Raw genomic sequence first — 17,403 nt, 5'->3', positions numbered from 1 at the left:
GAAGTGTAAATGGAATCTGCCGCAGAACTTGTTCAATCAGATCCACGCGCCTCCCCGCTCCCTTTCTCTGTCTCACCGGCTTTCAGCATCAACGGGTCGCCGGGCAGGTTAAGTGAACAACCTCACAAACACAGAAATAACACAATGCGCGGCGCGTTCGATCTCCGGCTGCGGTTGGCGAGGGGGGAAAAGAAATAAAACGAGCCCACCCCCCCCGCCCCTAACCTCCCCCCCACCCCTAACCTCCCTCCCCAGGTTCGACTGTTTGACCTCTTCGATGCCAGGCGACCCCTAGCCAGGCTGATCCCAATTATTTCAACATCTTCCCCGAGCATTATATTCTTCCCACTTAATGATGCATTAAATATGCAATATAATTATTTGAGATGTAGTTATGGAGCGCTGCTCCTGTGTGCCGCAGTATAAATAATACAGTGAGGCAGAGATGCGTGTCCTAATCAGCTTATGGTCTTATTTCTGCAACTGGAAGCAGCAGAAGACAGTGTAACGTGAGCTGTCCCAGGGTTCTCTGTCCACTTACAAGGCCCGTCCCGCGCCACAATTCCTTCCTAAAGAAAATTAAGCAGAAGACGGAAAGGGCACCTTATAAGTTATAGCAGGGGGAGGCCAACTCCAGTCCTCAAGGGCCACCAACAGGTCAGGTTTTAAGTATATCCCTGCTTCAGCACAGGTGGCTCAGTCAAAGACTGCACCAGCTGTGCTGAAGCAGGAATATCATGAAAACCTGACTTTTTGGGGGAGTGTAGAGGGCTGGAGTTGGCCACCCCTGGGTTATAGTAAAGATTGTTTTTAACCCCCTCAGTCTTGGAACATATTAGTTGCATGTTCCTTGGTATTAAACACTGTGCCACTTGGGGTATGCTTTTTGGATGTGAATCTAGATTAGTGTGTAGTTAGTGCTGCTGTATCTTTTAAATAGAGCACCAAGCGTTATTCATGGGTGACATCTGCACATGAGTTTTAAGACCTCACAAGCCTTAATCATGAGCATCTTCTACGGACCTAAATCTGAAAAGTTTGTGGACGTACCCAAAAAAGTGTTACGAAACATCAGAGAAGTTGTGTGGGCAAGTGCTTTCATTTTAATACAACTCGGGTGGGCGGTGCTCAGCTGAACCGCCTCTTTATTAGCATGTTGTATGTACTGTATGTGTATCTTTAGTTATAAAGCGCCATCCCAGGTACATAGCGTGTCACAGCAGTGACACACGTGGCATAATAATATAACACATAATGGGAATAAGCGCTTTCGACATAAGAGTAACATTAGGAAAAGGAGTCCCTGCCCAGAAGAGCTTACAATCTAAGTGGTAGTCAGGGAGAATTTACAGAGACAGTAGGGGGGGGGGGGCTATGGTAAGTGCGTCTGCAGAGGGGGCAAGGTCAGTGCATATGTGATGTATAGTCTCAGCCAGCGGAGCAGAAATACTTCAACTCAACATAGTCACAGGTCAGAATAACTATGGATGAAACGATCCTACACACACTTCCGCACAGGTAGAGGGGATATTTCCATTCCTTGATTACGTGCGCTATAAAAAGGCTGGAGCTAATCAAAGGGGCTTGATTATTCTCTGCTCTGTGTTGTCAATGTGCAAAAGGCAAATCGATGGTCACAGACACGGGAAATAATGAGCTTCCTAGGCGCGGCAGAAAGACAGTCACTTGAAACCCATCCATTGCTGGAGACAGTAACCCTGCCCTGGTTAAGAGTGCCTACACTTTACACAATAATAGATGAAACCACTATATTATCATTGCAGTAATAAGAAGAGTGCCGAAACCTCTCTGACACCCCCCCAACCCCCCAAAAATATGCATTTCTGTGGGTCACATACCTGATTCCCCTACCATAAATACCCACCAGCATTACTGGTCAGATCGTTTGTGTAACTGTAAATTAGAGGGAGGGTGAAAGTGTTCTGAATGTGTCTGCCAGTGAGCATACGTTCTCAAATATGTATTTCTCTGGTATATTGCACCTCAACTTAATCCAAAACATGTTGTCACTTGGCACAGCTCCAGAGTAGAGACGGGCCTTTCAGTACTGTGCACTAGAAGTTAAGCTTGATAATAGAGTCAATGACATCACTCCAATCCTATGGTGTAGCAGGTAACAAATAGGTACTAGTGCATGAAGGGTCATGGGTTCGATTCCTGCATGGTATGCTAAAATTATTTGTGTAGGGGGAGGTGTGTGTGTCCGTTAGCAATTAAGCATTGAATATTATTTATTTTTTTAAAACACCTTGGAGATGTGCGCTGCGCACGTGGACGCAGCCTGATGGAGCAGGGAGAGCGGCACGGCGGCCATTTCGCGATCCCGGTTATAACACGTCTCATTATGTGGACCCCAAGCACCGTGTTATAACGGGGTTCTACTGTATTACCCTCCCATATCCAATATGAGAAGTGGGTAATGCACAGTTATCAATGCATAAGCTTTCACTTACTTAGTAGATAATGTATTCTTACCTGGATTGTAAATTCTCCGGGGCAGGGCTTTCCTTATCTATTGTCTGATCTTATTTGTTACACTTATTGTACTATAATTCCCTGTAACTGTATTGTCTCTCTTGTAAAGTGCTAAGTACAGCTGTGGGCGCTATATATATATATATATATATATATATATATATATATATATATATATATATATATATATATATATATATATATATATTCAATCTAATTTTCAGTTTATTGAATAGGGCCTACTGGAGAATGAAAAATCCTACATCTGTTTATAGCACAGAGGTCGCACACACTGGATCGGCATTGTTCCAGGAGTGCAAGGGTGAATGTTATGGTACCTTGAAGTGATGCTACAATGTCCTGGCAGCTCTCTCTTCCAAGCCCGCTCATTGTCATCAACAGGAACATGTGGAAACCTTGCACAGCAACTGCTGAGTGATACATGTGTATCGCCTGATTGCTGGTAGCACTAGAAAATTGGCTACATATTAGCAGCTGTACAATTGTGCTGGTGATGGATAAAACCTACAGGTGGCCAAGTATTCCCACTGTCTACCTCTGTTTAGTTGGCCTAAGTGACAATGCGACTGGAAATCAAGTCTACTGTTCCTGCCAGTTACAAAGAGGGTGGATTAACCCCTCCTTGTACAACCAAAAAAACTTATATAAAATCTCTTTTCCCCCCCATTTGGTGAGACCCCTGGCCAATAAACGGCGCTGGGCAATTTGTAATGAGGGTTTCACTATGAGCGCCACGTGAAAGATCGCAGGACTGGAAAACCCCAAGATGGAGATCACAAGATGTTAATTTGTAACCAGAAAAAGTAGCCGCAAACTTCAGATTCTATCCTGGGAAAGGGAAAAGACTCTTCATTAAAACCTTTTAAGAAGACAATAAACAAAAGCCCTGTTAATGCAGCCTGTACAGAGTACACAGTATGCCAGACTGAAGCCAAACAGTATCAATTTGTAGCATGGACAAAGCAACCAGGGGTTCCTGTGTAGTTGAGGGTTTTTACTGGAAACCAGTGAAATCCAGGGAGATTTGTGTGTCAAATCCCAGTCTTTTTTAATATGTCTTTCAATGTCAATAAATCAATAAAGATTGCACTTGACTCTGTCATAATGACATTAGCAAGCATTGTGGGGGGGGGGGGGGGGAGTGGGCAATAATGGAAAAAATATCAATTTGTATGACTTCTTATTTTTATCCTTTTGATGAAGAAGACGACGAAGAAGAAGAAAGATGACACAGAATGATGCCTGAGATGTCTCTAAATGTGTCCAGCTCACTCCATATCTGTCCAGAAGTGAACAGGTTAACCCAGAGGTTTTCAATTTCCGTTCTCATTACCCCCCCCCCCCCCCCCAAACAGGTCAGGTTTTCAGGATATCCCTGCTTCAGCACAGATGGCTCAATCAAAGACTGATCCACTTAATTGAGCCACCTGTGGTGAAGCAGGGATATCCTGAAAACCTGCCCTGTTGGTGAGGGGTCTTGAGGACTGGAGTTGAGAACCCCTGGGTTAATAGACATTTAATTAAAATGTAAGCGCCCCCCTCCCCCTCCCCTTCTCAGAATCACATCAGTTACTATGTTAATTTTTAGGAGAGAAAGTATTTTTTTCAGTACAGTACTTGGAATCAGCTATATGATTATTTTGATTATTGTAATGCTATACCTCTCTGCAGCTAAACATTAGAGATATTCATTTGGCGAACTCAACAGTGTAATAAATTCTGATCTTCACGGGAGCCTGGAGAAAGTGAAGTAAAGTTATGTTATCATTAGTCAATCCCATTTGAAATAGAGTGACCTAAATATTCACACAGCAGGATTGGAGCCCTGTGTACGCCTTAACCACTATACCAACACGTCCTTTTGCACTGAATAAGCACCAGTCCTGCATATGGGGTCTTCTGCGATGGGGGGAACTCCTGAGAATCCCAGCCTAGGAAAATGTCTTAAAATGTGTCAGTGTCATTGGCAAGGCAGATACGCTGCCTCCAATTATCCTCCTTGTGTTCTCCCCGGGCTCCCCTGGAAATGAGATGGGAAGTCTCAGAGGGGAGGCACGGAAGAAAAGAAAAAGCGATGCAAATGTATTTAAATCTTAAGGCACTTGTAGAAGCCACAATGGGTACAAAAGGTTGGCACAGGGCAGCGGTCCAGCTCTGTGCCAATGTAAATGAGAGGAGTGCATGGGATAATTTAGGAGACACAGTTTACATGAGATTCAACTAGCACAGGTCAAAAGTCTAATTTTCTCTCAGACTATTTTTTTTTTAACATGTGAATATAACGTTTACGATGACTTAAGAGCGGGGTACCAGAATGAACGAAAAATACTCGCAAAGCTGCTTGTGTCTTAGAGAAAAGCAGCTTTGTCATGGCAACTTGACGCAGCGTGATGTCGGAAGGATTCTGGGAGATGCTGCTGCCGCCGCCACCAAAAGTAAGCGCTAAATTTAAACATGTTATCTCTGGGTTAGCCTTCAGCAGAAGATGGCAGCCCTGCCTATAACCAAGGTTCAACACAACAGACAAGGTCAATCGTTTTGTACTACAAGTTACTTAATTCTATTGAACAGAACAAGAACAACTCATGAACCTCTAGAATACAAAATGAATACTTCATTTATTACACCATCTGGAAGATACGAAAGCAATAGCCCTACAAGGGCTGCCCTGCCCTTGAGGAAAAGCCCTCTATGTAGGCATAGTGTATAACTGTGTAACTTCAATAAGGATTTTTGGAGTGCCTGCTGCCTTACTTCAAGCTGTAATCTTACACATATCAGTCCACCTCAGTGTCTTGTGTTTGAACAGAATCTAACTGATGTAGCATTTTATTACCTTAGATATTTCGCCTCTGAGTGCAAGTCTCCTTCAATGCATTGTCTCCCTTCAATGTTCCATTTTCTAATTAACCAATGGAACCCTAAGCATTCCGGTGAATCCCCTGCAATCATTAACTTTAATTAATCGGGAAGCAAATTACCCGGAGGGTTAGCAGAATGCTGAGCAAAGCAGCACTAACTTTCCGGTTGGCACTGTTGTCAGATCAGCCCCTCTGGGTAAGGTACACCTAAAAACCCATGATGATAACCTGTGCATAATATCGAGCTCCTTATTCTGACACATTGTCTACGTATCACCCATACTGTAACTGTCAATAAAGAAATATCTCACTCCTCAGCTTCCCCATCGACTACAGGAAAAGGATAACCTTTTATAAATCCAATGGATTCTCAGACAGAGTTGGGTGGTTTACACCCAGCACAGATCTCGTGGTTTGAGACAGACGCAGGCACTTACATTGAAATAAAATATTCAATGTTAACATGAGTATCTGTGCCAGTTCTCCCTTTAATCTCCATATTGCTCCACGCTACCATTCTTAAAATTGTTCTCTTAGACGAGTAGGGTGAAATTCACAAAGAGGGCCCCGGCACCTGGCTTAAAAAAAAAAGGACAAACGCTTTATCAAAGACTAACATCCCATGGCTTTCAATGGAATTCAACTCCTTTCAGAAATCCTGTGCTGTTTTTTTTTTGTTTTTTTGCATTAGTGTTTCTGCAGTTTGGAAGCCGGGGATAAAGAGAACCGAAATCAACTTGAGATGCTGAAGCAAAGAGACGCAAATCATAGATAACTCATAATAGCATACCAGTCTGGGAGGCGGATACAGTACTCCTCATTCACCCCTATGAGAAGAAAGGTTTTTCAGAGGCTTGTATTCTTGCCCTGTGATCATGCTGTTGTCGGAATCTCTGTTGCATATATTCTTGAGCTTGGGTGGTGTCACTAGGTCTTCTGTTCCCTATAGTGTGCATGAAAATTTAATGTAAAAATGATGATTTTCTTATGAAGTCACTGAACACATGCCCATAAAAAGCAAAATATTCCATGAGCCAGCACTAAACATCAGAAATATTCCTTCCACTGCAAAATGTGCCCCATTGATTTATTGCGTACTTTCAAGGAGAACAATTGAAAAGCCATGAAAGTAAAGTTGAGCTGGGAAAAAGCTGACTGGTTTCTTTCGGAAGAAATCATACAAGGAGAAGGATTTCCATAAATTCTATGGCAGTCCCATAAAGCACAAGTATGTTCGTTTTCACTTGCATGGGATCAATACTCCTAACTCAGGTCTCAAGCCCGAGCAAACACACTGCTCTCTGAAGCAACACACACACTGCATCAAAATGAACAATGTACTGTAGCGCTTCCAAGTACGTCCAACTATGATCAAACAGCCACCAAGTGAACTCTGCAAACTGGACAGTTTTACCCAAGTGAAGAATATAATAGTGGTCAGATGTGTACACCGTGAGCCTTCTCCGCTCTTTTATATAATGCATGAATTATATTGACTGCTGTATGTTAGTTTCAATAGCGCAATGAAAGATGGAAGTAGACAAGATCGTATTGCTAGGGATTGAAACCAGTACACACTCTATATGTATGTTTATATTTATTTGAATAAAACCCGCCTTGTACGTAGCATTTTAGCGCAGTAACACGCGTGACATAATAATAGGAGACATAGTGGGAATAAAGCTTCCGACATAAAAGTAACATTAGGATAATAGAGTCCCTGCCCCGAAGAGCTTACAATCTAAGTGGTAAGTTGGAGAACGTACAGAGACAGTAGGAGGGTGTTCTGATAAGGTCATGGTAAATGCATCTGAGAGAGGCTGCCAGTTGGATATTGAGGGAAAGGAGTATGGCAGTGTGTGAATATATATATATATAAATAAATAAAAGTACATGTGGGGCTCACGTGTGTAATATACATGACATGGAGTCTTGTTTGACCATGCGGTGCAGTCCACCAAGATAGGAGTCCTTCACCATCCCAATTTAGATAAGAAAAAGCATTACGTTGATACGTGTAGCACTCAAACATGGGACATGCTCACACGTATTCTCTGAAAATATAACAAGACAAGTTTGAGAAATGCCCTTGTGACCAGATCTAATGTTTGCGTGCTATCAACTTAACGCTTTCATATATAAAACAATACGAGAAAGATACTGCTCACAGACAACTAGTATCCAAGACCAACAAAAAAACCAGTGCTAGATATGCAAAAAATATATATTCTAACAATATAATTGCCACTGGTGGTGCTGTTGGGTCATAATTGTAACTATATATATATATATAGCCATTTTCTTTCTCTTTTTCTCTATAAACACACACACTCACACATATATATATATATATATATATATATATATAAATATATATATATATATAATCAAAAAATAAATAGATGATACCGTTCTGTGGCTAACGAAATGCTTTTATTTGTGCGAGCTTTCGAGATACACTGATCTCTTCTTCCGGCGATGTTACAATGAATGAAGCAAGCAAAAGCTATACTATAAACAGTGTCTATTGGAATGTTATCTGTGCTGGTCCTTCCCCCGGTGTGGATGTGTTTTATGACTGGAGGTGTCAAAAGGTTCCTGAAAGCAAGTGATGAAAGAGTGTGTATGTGTATCAATGTGAATCAACATGAATGGAGAGCCCACAGTATATACAGTGCTTTACACAAGGTGTGTGTGGAGTGGGAGCGGATATAAATGGTGTGGGTGGGTGTGGAAATGTGAGAGTTAGTAGCATAACTAAAAGTGTGTGTGGATACTATGTGGTCCCTATTGGTGTATAGAGATGGAAAAACAAGGATATAAGTATGTGTGAGAGACAGCTGTGTGTGCATACATATAGCACAGTATGTACAGACATGGCCTATAGCGCTCATGGGAAGAGACGGTACTGATACCTCTATATATATATATGTGTGTGTGTGTGTTTATAGAGAAAAAGAGAGAAAGAAAGTGGCTTTGTCAGGAAATACTGTAACCAAAAAGTAATGGCTTGTTGTAGCTTTAGTGTAATCTTGGGCTGTCTGGGCTGAGTGGTTTTCAAACAGTGGCACTGAATGTCTGCTTGGATGAGCGCATACTGTAAGCAGCCGTCCTGTGACAGTCACATTGAGATATTCTTTCCTTACAGCCTTAAACACTGAGCACTGCCACCATTTTAGCCTAGGCTTTTTTAATATGCTTTAAATGCCAACAAAACGGATGTTACCTGAGAGTAAAGAGTTGTTTACAACTGGCTTAGAATAACATTTAAAAGTAGCAAATATTTCAGGCTCTATTCTAATCTTCAATTATTGATCGAAACACAGCCAGGAACATCATGTTCTTGCTGGTGACACTTTCTCTGGAGTGCTGCGCTTTCTGAACCAAGGGAAGAACATTTAAACTGTACTTCTTCCCAAATATCTCGCTCAACACATCCACCGCCCCAAAACAACATGCACCTGCCTAGCAGTTCCCCCTAAACCTTGTGCAGGGGATCACCAGGAGATTAATCATTGTCACCCATTTGATGAGAGAACATCAGATGTTGATGGAAGTTATATGCCTCCTGGCTCCTCTGGTCTGCCCATCATTGCCAACCGTGGCTACACAAGGCTACAGCCGGAAGTTCTTCCCTTGTCTAAATGAGTGTTTCTTAAATATGGTCACGCGAGTGCTGACGCTCACGTAGTCTTCACTTAAGTAATGTAAGTACAAATATAGGATAGAGTATGTCGTCTAAATTTAGCATAGGTTGAACTTGATGCACGTACGTCTTTTTTCAACCTCATCTACTATGTAACTATGTAACTACAGTATGTAACTATATAACTGTGTAACGTCAGGCAGCTCCCTCCTGCATTTTCTATCACGACTAAGAGCGGAATTTCAGATACTGGCCTGGTATTTTTGAAATATATGGTATATGTTACACACTGATGAACGTGTAATGAATGTAAATATGGCGGCCCACCAACAGATTGTTAACACTGAATGTTACCTAACATGTCTAACGCGTTCCGCGCCTTTTCCCGTGCTCTGTCAGAACCGCGTCAGAGTGTGCTTACCCTCTTTTGTACCGATACAGTACGTTTTAAACGTTTGTCTGCACTCCAGCTCTGGGATCGGTTTGATCTATTCTCACTGAGGTGGCAGCAGTACGCCAGCGGATCTCATCTCAGCAGGGATCTGGTGAGTACTCCAGAAGTTCCTGTGCTCAAGTGATTCTTCAAGATAAACTGTGGACTATTTATTGTGCTGACACGGTGGGAGCAAGATCCAGGCTTTTTTCAGGGGTAGGGACATGGGGCATCCGAGCACATCCTCTCATTATGGGGAAGTATCCCTAGTTCCATGTCCCCCCTTATTCGCCAAATCCGAGACGCGGCACTATATGTAACACTGCACCCCCCAAAAAGAGATGTAACTCACAAAGGAAGATCCATATATTATCCTGACTGATCAAAGAGTCTCTTAGGCCTCGGCCATGCTCCCTGCTGGCGTGCTGAGGCGCGCTGAGGCGTAGGGAAAGCGGGTGCTTTCCCTGGCCTTGCGATTGCTTAACGCACGCGCTGTCAGCGGGCCGTCAGGGGGCGGGCCGGGGGCTGGCGCGTCACTGGCCGGGGGCGGGCCAGTGACATCACAGAGCTGGTTCGCCCTCATTGGGCGAACCGCTCACGTGACCGGCCTGTCGCGCCGGCAAGCGGGGGAATTTTAAATTCCCCTAAGACCTGCGCTTCCGCAAGCGCGCGGAAGTGCAGGTGAGCCCCTACTAAAGCCGCTCTAATTGCGGCTGTAAGGGCTCAGTGCTGAGCGGGAGCGCGTGTCAGCACGCTTCCGCCAGCAAGCGCTAAACATGGCCAAGGCCTTACTGATATATAATGAACATTACACGCCATTTCAGACCATTCTTTGTGAAAGACTGTTCACCGAAGGCTTTTTGATGCACTGATTTTGGGAGTTTCCCCATTTTTCTGCTTTCCACGGTGGTTTGAGAACCCGTGGTCTAAATGGATCCTGTGTATTGCCCCAAGATCTGCTGTTATAATTGCCCCAGCTTCCTCTTCTGGGCGTCTGATCCATGTATCAGTACGCTTTCAGTATTATTAACAAGATGTATCAATATCTATGATTTATCTTCCTTCTCTGCTCAATGCAAACATGTGCCATGTTTCTTACGTCCGACAGATGGAATCCCTTAGAAACATACCTGTTTAAAGCAGCAATCCCATTTATTGTTATTTTTTTATCCAGATGTAGCAAAGTTTATTCCTCTCGCCGGCGTCTTAAGAAGAGTTGAGCACATTTTTTTCCCCCGAATTTGGATCCGCAGCGGATCAGGCGGTTCCTGTGGTCCACGGATTTCAGCGGATCAATGTCAAAAATGGCGATTCGCGTTCTGTGGATTTTTTAAAAAATTATTATTACCAATACACGTGGATTCGGCAAAACGTGGACGGATTTGTAGAATGCGTTGGTTTGTATCCAATGGTGGATTTTGATGAATCCGCACGGCTTGAAACCGCCCAAATCTATTTGCGTGTTTTGGAGGTAACATCATCAAAAATCCGGGAATCGGATTTGGATGGCTTTGCCCATCTGTAAGTCTTAAATTGGGGTCTTCTGTGATATTCAGGGGTTATCACTGCCATTAAATCCTATGGAAACTCTTGTGATATAACTGTGCTATCAGGAGGAACAACGTACCTTACTACTTCTGTATACTGTATAACAAAAGACAAAAAGCCTCAGTGCTTCATCCAATAAAACAAATTATATAGTTAAATACTTATCTGATTTCCTTCAGAAGTGAGAGTTTTTTTTTTACTTCGGTCAAAGCATTTTAGGTCTGCGCCCCTGCCACGGTCCCCTCCTCTTTTGCAAGTCCTAACAAAAGGCTCTGCTAACCTCTCTAATGGAGGGAGAACTGTCCTAATAGACAGGTCATTCACAGGCGCTCAACAAGAGCTGCAATCTAAAAGGTGGGATGAGTGAAAATGAAATCCGGGAGGAGGGGGTCTCAAACCCTGAAATGATTTCCCAATAGAAATGTACAAACACCCCCCCCCCCCCCCTGTAAACTCAGACCCCTCCCCACCCCCCACGCCCCCCATATCTGTGCCAAAAAGCTGCGCTACTGAGCTTATCATATTGGGGGCAGCACTGGGGCTTTTTGTCTTTTGTTATATAACATGAGGTCTCAGTAGCACTCCTTTTTGACATAGATATATATGATGTGGTGAGTTTGGGATCTCAGCTTACAGGGGCTGTGTGTGTGTTTTCATATGTGTATATATATATATATATATATATATATATATATATATATATATATATATATATATATATATATAAAAAAATATGATTGAATTTGGGGTCTGTCGGAGCTGAACCGAGATATTTACCGTGAGATACTTACTGGTGAAGTTACCAATGTTCTAGCTCTCTATAAGGCATGGGTGGCCAAATCCCGTCCTCAAGGGCCACCAACAGGTCAGGTTTTCGGGATATCCCTGCTTCAGCACAAGTGGCTCAATCAGTGGCGCAGTCTTTGTCTGCACCACCTGTGTTGGAGCAGGGATATCCTAAAAACCTGACCTTTGGCCCTTGAGGGCCGCAGTTTCCCACCCCTGCACTACTTTTTTTTACAATGGTTTATCATGGCCCCAGGGAGAAGACAGCCGGCAGGACACAGCGGCTCAGCACATAGCTGGAAGCGTTTCCGTGAGAGAACGGTCAGTCGTTGCAATTATGGCTTACAATCATTTACAGTAAGACCCATTGCTTATGTTCTCTTGTAAGATACCTATGGCAACAGTGGTGCAAGAAGGCAGCCTCTCTGACCATCACTCCTTCATCTTACCAACTGCACACTGACATAAGAAATACAAGAGGCTCGGAATCAAAGATTCTCTGCTACAATATTGGCTTGCAAAAAAAAAAACATGGTCTGTGTATTAAGTGTATTTTGGAGTAAACCTGAGACATGTTGACACTGCACCTAGTGTATGTAATAAAGCATTTTGCTCCAATTCTGCCCTAGCTTGCACCTTGGGGAGAGTCAGTAGGAGGAGTTGGAGGGGAGTTACATGGTGCACAGATTATAATGAGATGTATCACATTCTGCGTCTCTGCCCCAGCTTGCACCTTGGGGAGAGCCAGTAGGAGGAGTTGGGGGAGTTACATGGGGCACAGATTATAATGAGATGTATCACATTGTGCGTCTCTGCCCCAGCTTGCACCTTGGGGAGAGTCAGTAGGAGGAGTTGGGGAGAGTTACATGGTGCACAGATTATAATGAGATGTATCACATTCTGCGTCTCTGTCCCAGTTTGCACCTTGGGGAGAGTCAGTAGGAGGAGTTGGGGTAGTTACATGGTGCACAGATTATAATGAGATGTATCACATTCTGCGTCTCTGCCCCAGCTTGCACCTTGGGGAGAGTCAGTAGGAGGAGTTGGGGGGAGTTACATGGTGCACAGATTATAATGAGATGTATCACATTCTGCGTCTCTGCCCCAGCTTGCACCTTGGGGAGAGTCAGTAGGAGGAGTTGGGGGGAGTTACATGGTGCACAGATTATAATGAGATGTATCACATTCTGAGTCTCTGCCCCAGCATGCACCTTGGGGAGAGTCAGTAGGAGGAGTTGGGGGGAGTTACATGGTGCACAGATTATAATGAGATGTATCACATTCTGCGTCTCTGTCCCAGCATGCACCTTGGGGAGCGTCAGTAGGAGCAGTTGGGGGAGTTACATGGTGACAGATTATAATGAGATATAACACATTTTATGTATTTCTGCGTTATTCGCCTTCCCTTTTATTTTCACCAACAAAATCCTTCATATCTGAAGTGGCGTAAGATGTAATAATATTGGATCAGATGTAAGAAACTGTTCTTACACACAGTGTGCTGCAGCTGTGCTCCAAAAGCACAGGGTAATGCGCCTGAACACACCTCTCTATACATTAATACATAGGGCTCAGAGGATTTAACTTGTGAAAAATGATACTGCACAGCACGTCTCCTCTCACCATAAAGCACGCGTATATAAAGAAACAGTAGTATATATATATATGAACTAATTTGTCTCCTTTCTCAATATAAAGTGTATATATATTTGTGTAGGGATGCAGGGCACTGCCAGAATGCTGGCACAATTGATGAAGAGGATATACAATAAATGTCTGTCTCAATATAATGTATATACTGCGTGTATATATACACACACATATACACACAAACATTTGTGTATATATTATATATATATATATATATATATATATATATATATATATATTATGAGGTATATATTTTATATATATATATAAACAGTATATTATGCGGTATATATTATATATATATATAGTCTATGAGGATCCCTAGAGATCCAATATACCGACACAGCACACGAGATAATCACATAAAAGTGGTTTATTGGGTTCAAATGCCCCGACGTTTCTGCTTCTTCAGGGGTATATATATATATCATTGATCTGTTGCGTCCTGCTAATTCACTGGAGGGTCTCTCTTTCTGAGCAGCCAATGTTCATGATTTCTAATGAGGTGAATTTCTGCTTCATAATATATTCATGTCCTGCTGCTGACGCCAAACTATGATTTAGCCAATCGCCTAGTATGCAGGGATTCGTGTGTATTTACTCTGTCCTGCAAGCACATCTTCCTCTTCATTCCAATTAAACAGACATATTTTCTAAACACTGTAAATATCCTTTGATGGCTCCAGTGAAAAACCCTCTGGACAGAGGAAATATAAACAGCTAATTAAATACTTAGGGGCCTATGCTATAAGCCTTCATAATTTTTTTTTTTTAGCAGGGCCATTTAGATCTCCTGTTTTTGAGCGCTGCTATCACGGTATCGGAAAGCCTCGATTACCTGTGATTGCAAAAATTCCCAAAATGGGCGCGTAGCCGGCGACGCGAAGATCGCCTCTCTGAAAAGGCGATACCCTGCGAGTTCTTTCAGCTGCCGAGAGAGCCGCGTCTCCCCGCGCATATCTCGAACAAAAGTAGTGTTTTTAATATAATTTTTATTATTAGTATAGAAGAGCAGGGGGGTCTCCGGAGCAGAAGTGCGTTGATTTCAGGTCCGGGGACCCCCTGCTTCCCGAGATACAGGCCCTGTTATGGGGTGCTGGTATCTCCTATGCATTTTATTCCCACGGCCACATGATGCGGGACATTTAAATGCATAGGAGATACCGGCACCCCATAACGGGGCCTGTATCTCAGGAAGCAGGGGGTCCCCGGACCTGAAATCAACGCGGTTCTGCTCCGGAGACCCCCTGCTCATCTACAGTAGTATTAAAATTTATATTAAAACAACTGCTACCCATAATAAATATTAAAAACGCGGGTGTCCGGGGGTCCTCAGGTGGTCCCCGCGGGTGTCTGTGGGCCCTTGGGTGGTCCCCGCGGACCCCACTGGGCTGCGGTACCAATCCCGTGGCCAATTTTTTTTTCCAATACTGTACATTGAAATAAATACACCCCTCCCCCCAACACATACAGTACTGCAATGGGCAAAATAACTATTATCCAAATATGGATAATAGCTCATTTGCCCATTATAAAATCAAACATTAGCCAGCCAGCATAAACAAAGTAAATAAAACTTTCTACTTACCCCTGCCATCATGAAGGGCGTCCTCATCAGAATACTCCAGGTCCATGTCCTCCGTTGCCAGAAAGAATACAAGAAAAAAAAACAATCTAATGGCCCTTAACCCCTTAATCACCGTAGCGGTTAATAAACGGTATAGTAAAAAAGGGGTTAACCCACCCTCCCCAGTATAGTAAAAAAGGGGTTAACCCACCCTCCCCAGTTAGCCGCTAAGGTAATGAAGTTGACTGTAAATGCATTTTGCATTGCATGGGATTCATGCCGGGGGTCTCCGGTGCTGATATTAATGGGTATCAGCTCCGGAGACCCCCGGCATCAATCCAATGCAGAAAAAATGCTTTTTTTTCTGTCCTGTATCGTCGCCTCTCAGCAGCTTCTCACCAGGCTCACTCCAACTTCTCTTGGTGTGAGGATTTTGGGAGAAACTCGCCATTCTAGAGCCGCGATTAGCCTCGATAACCTAATCGCGGCTACTAGAATTGCGCGGGTTTCAGAACCTGCCGATAAGTAAATTATCGCCGCTCACCCAGCGATTTTTTTATGACGGCTGAAATTTTTGGCGATTCATTCCTTTATCGCCCACTTATCGAAGTTTACGGAATAGCAGTAGGCATTTGGGCCGATAAATGCTCGATAGGTGGCTTATCGAGGCTTATAGAATAGGCCCCTTAGATTTCTCTGTGCTTTTATGTGCAGGGACTACAGAGGAATGGAGGTAAGAATCCAGACCTCAACCCACTTCAGCGTCCGCCTGGATTCCTTCCCGGTAATCCGTATCCGCTATCCTTGCGCTTTGTTCTGTATTCTCCCTTCTGCCATTTTTTATTTTCCGATTAGTTGTGTGTTTTTTTTAACCTGTGTGCCTGAAAATGATACAGGAATACAGTACCTCGGTTTAAGGACACTCACTTTAAGTACACTCGCGAGTAAGGACATATCGCCCAATAGGCAAACGGCAGCTCGCACATGCGCCTGTCAGCACGTCCTGAACAGCAATACCGGCTCCCTACCTGTACCGAAGCTGTGCGCAAGCGGGGAGACTATAGAGCCCGTTACACATGTGTTATTTACATCAGTTATGCACGTATATGACGATTGCAGTACAGTACATGCATCAATAAGTGCGAAAAAGGTAGTGCTTCACTTTAAGTACATTTTCACTTTACATACATGCTCCGGTCCCATTGTGTACGTTAATGCGGGGTATGTATGTATATATGCGTACGTTAATGCGGGGTATGTATGTATATATGCGTACGTTAATGCGGGGTATGCCTGTGTTACATACATGCTCCGGTCCCATTGTGTACGTTAATACGGGGTATGCCTGTGTTACTGTAAGGAATCCGCTCCTCGGTTTAATGTTTGCCTTACCTTGCAGACTTGTGCAGTCCCGGAACACTTCCCCTGATATTTACTGCAGCCTGGATTCACTCACCAAAGCAATACTGCCACACGCCCCTTCTGCCATTGGTTCTCTGACCTTTAAGTGTTGCCTTCCCACAATGCTCCCTGCCGAGCATAGTCCTTCCTGGATGTCTCTGTGTTCTGCCATAAGCCTTGTCTTGTCTGTCTCCTTGGTTCCTGTGACCGGCTGCTAGTCTCATGCAGCGGTCAGTTCCTGTTTCCTGTGCTGAAGCTGAGTACTCTCCTTGTTACTTCAGCTCCTTGTTTCCTGTGACCGGCTGCTATATTCATGCAGCGGTCTGTTCCTGGTTTCCTGCACTGAAGCGGAGGTTTCCCTGTGTATCTTCAGCTTCCTGGTTCCTGGGGCCTACTCTTTCCCTAATCTAGAGAGGCCGTGTCCTGGTTCCTGTGCTGAAACGGAGGATTCCCCAGCCCGCTCAGGACTCTTGCGCTGAAGCACTGGTTTACCAGTGCAGCTAGGCGGTGTGCTACTCTGGTCTGTCTACCACCTCCTGAGACCAGTACCATGGGCCATGGTCGCCGCACGCGCAGAGGCCACTCCCGCGCTCCTAAGCTGAAGCGGGGCTCTCCTGACTACCTGTTGCCGAACGCCTGCTTGAACAACGTTTACCCTGATGTCTCCAGTCCTGACCCTGGCGTGTCCACCGACGATGCTGTCTTCTCCTATCCTGATCCTGCTACGTACGACTACGAACTGCGCAATCCGGATCAGCCTGCGCGGTCTAAGGTCGGTGCTTTTACAACCCCACCTCAGCCACGCGGTCCGACCCAGGTTTGTGGCGAGCACAGTCGTGACAGTTACATACGTGCTCCGGTCCCATTGCGTACGTTAATACGGGGTATGCCTGTGTTACATACGTGCTCCGGTCCCATTGCGTACGTTAATACGGGGTATGCCTGTGTTACATACGTGCTCCGGTCCCATTGCGTACGTTAATACGGGGTATGC

At 44.1% G+C, this 17,403-nt stretch overlaps 1 protein-coding gene across 5 annotated transcripts in view; it reads right to left on the bottom strand.

The window, feature by feature from the left end:
• The window catches only part of CDH4 (cadherin 4), a 499,844-nt gene that overhangs the window by 337,108 nt on the left and 145,333 nt on the right, over positions 1–17,403 (bottom strand). Inside the window, exon 1 of one of the 5 annotated variants that reach the window (XM_075571396.1) lies at positions 6,169–6,214. The exons of the other annotated variants lie outside the window; for them this stretch is intronic. Within the exon in view, the coding sequence (XP_075427511.1) occupies positions 6,169–6,199 (31 nt within the window). The 5' untranslated portion in view covers positions 6,200–6,214. Of the gene's footprint in view, positions 1–6,168; positions 6,215–17,403 lie in introns of those variants that run through there. 5 annotated transcript variants of the gene reach the window in all.

Source organism: Ascaphus truei, chromosome 15 (assembly GCF_040206685.1).
Source record: "Ascaphus truei isolate aAscTru1 chromosome 15, aAscTru1.hap1, whole genome shotgun sequence".
Taxonomy (NCBI): Eukaryota; Metazoa; Chordata; class Amphibia; order Anura; family Ascaphidae; genus Ascaphus; species Ascaphus truei.
Note: the sequence above shows the minus strand (reverse complement) of the source record. Positions and strands in the feature narration are given on the sequence as shown.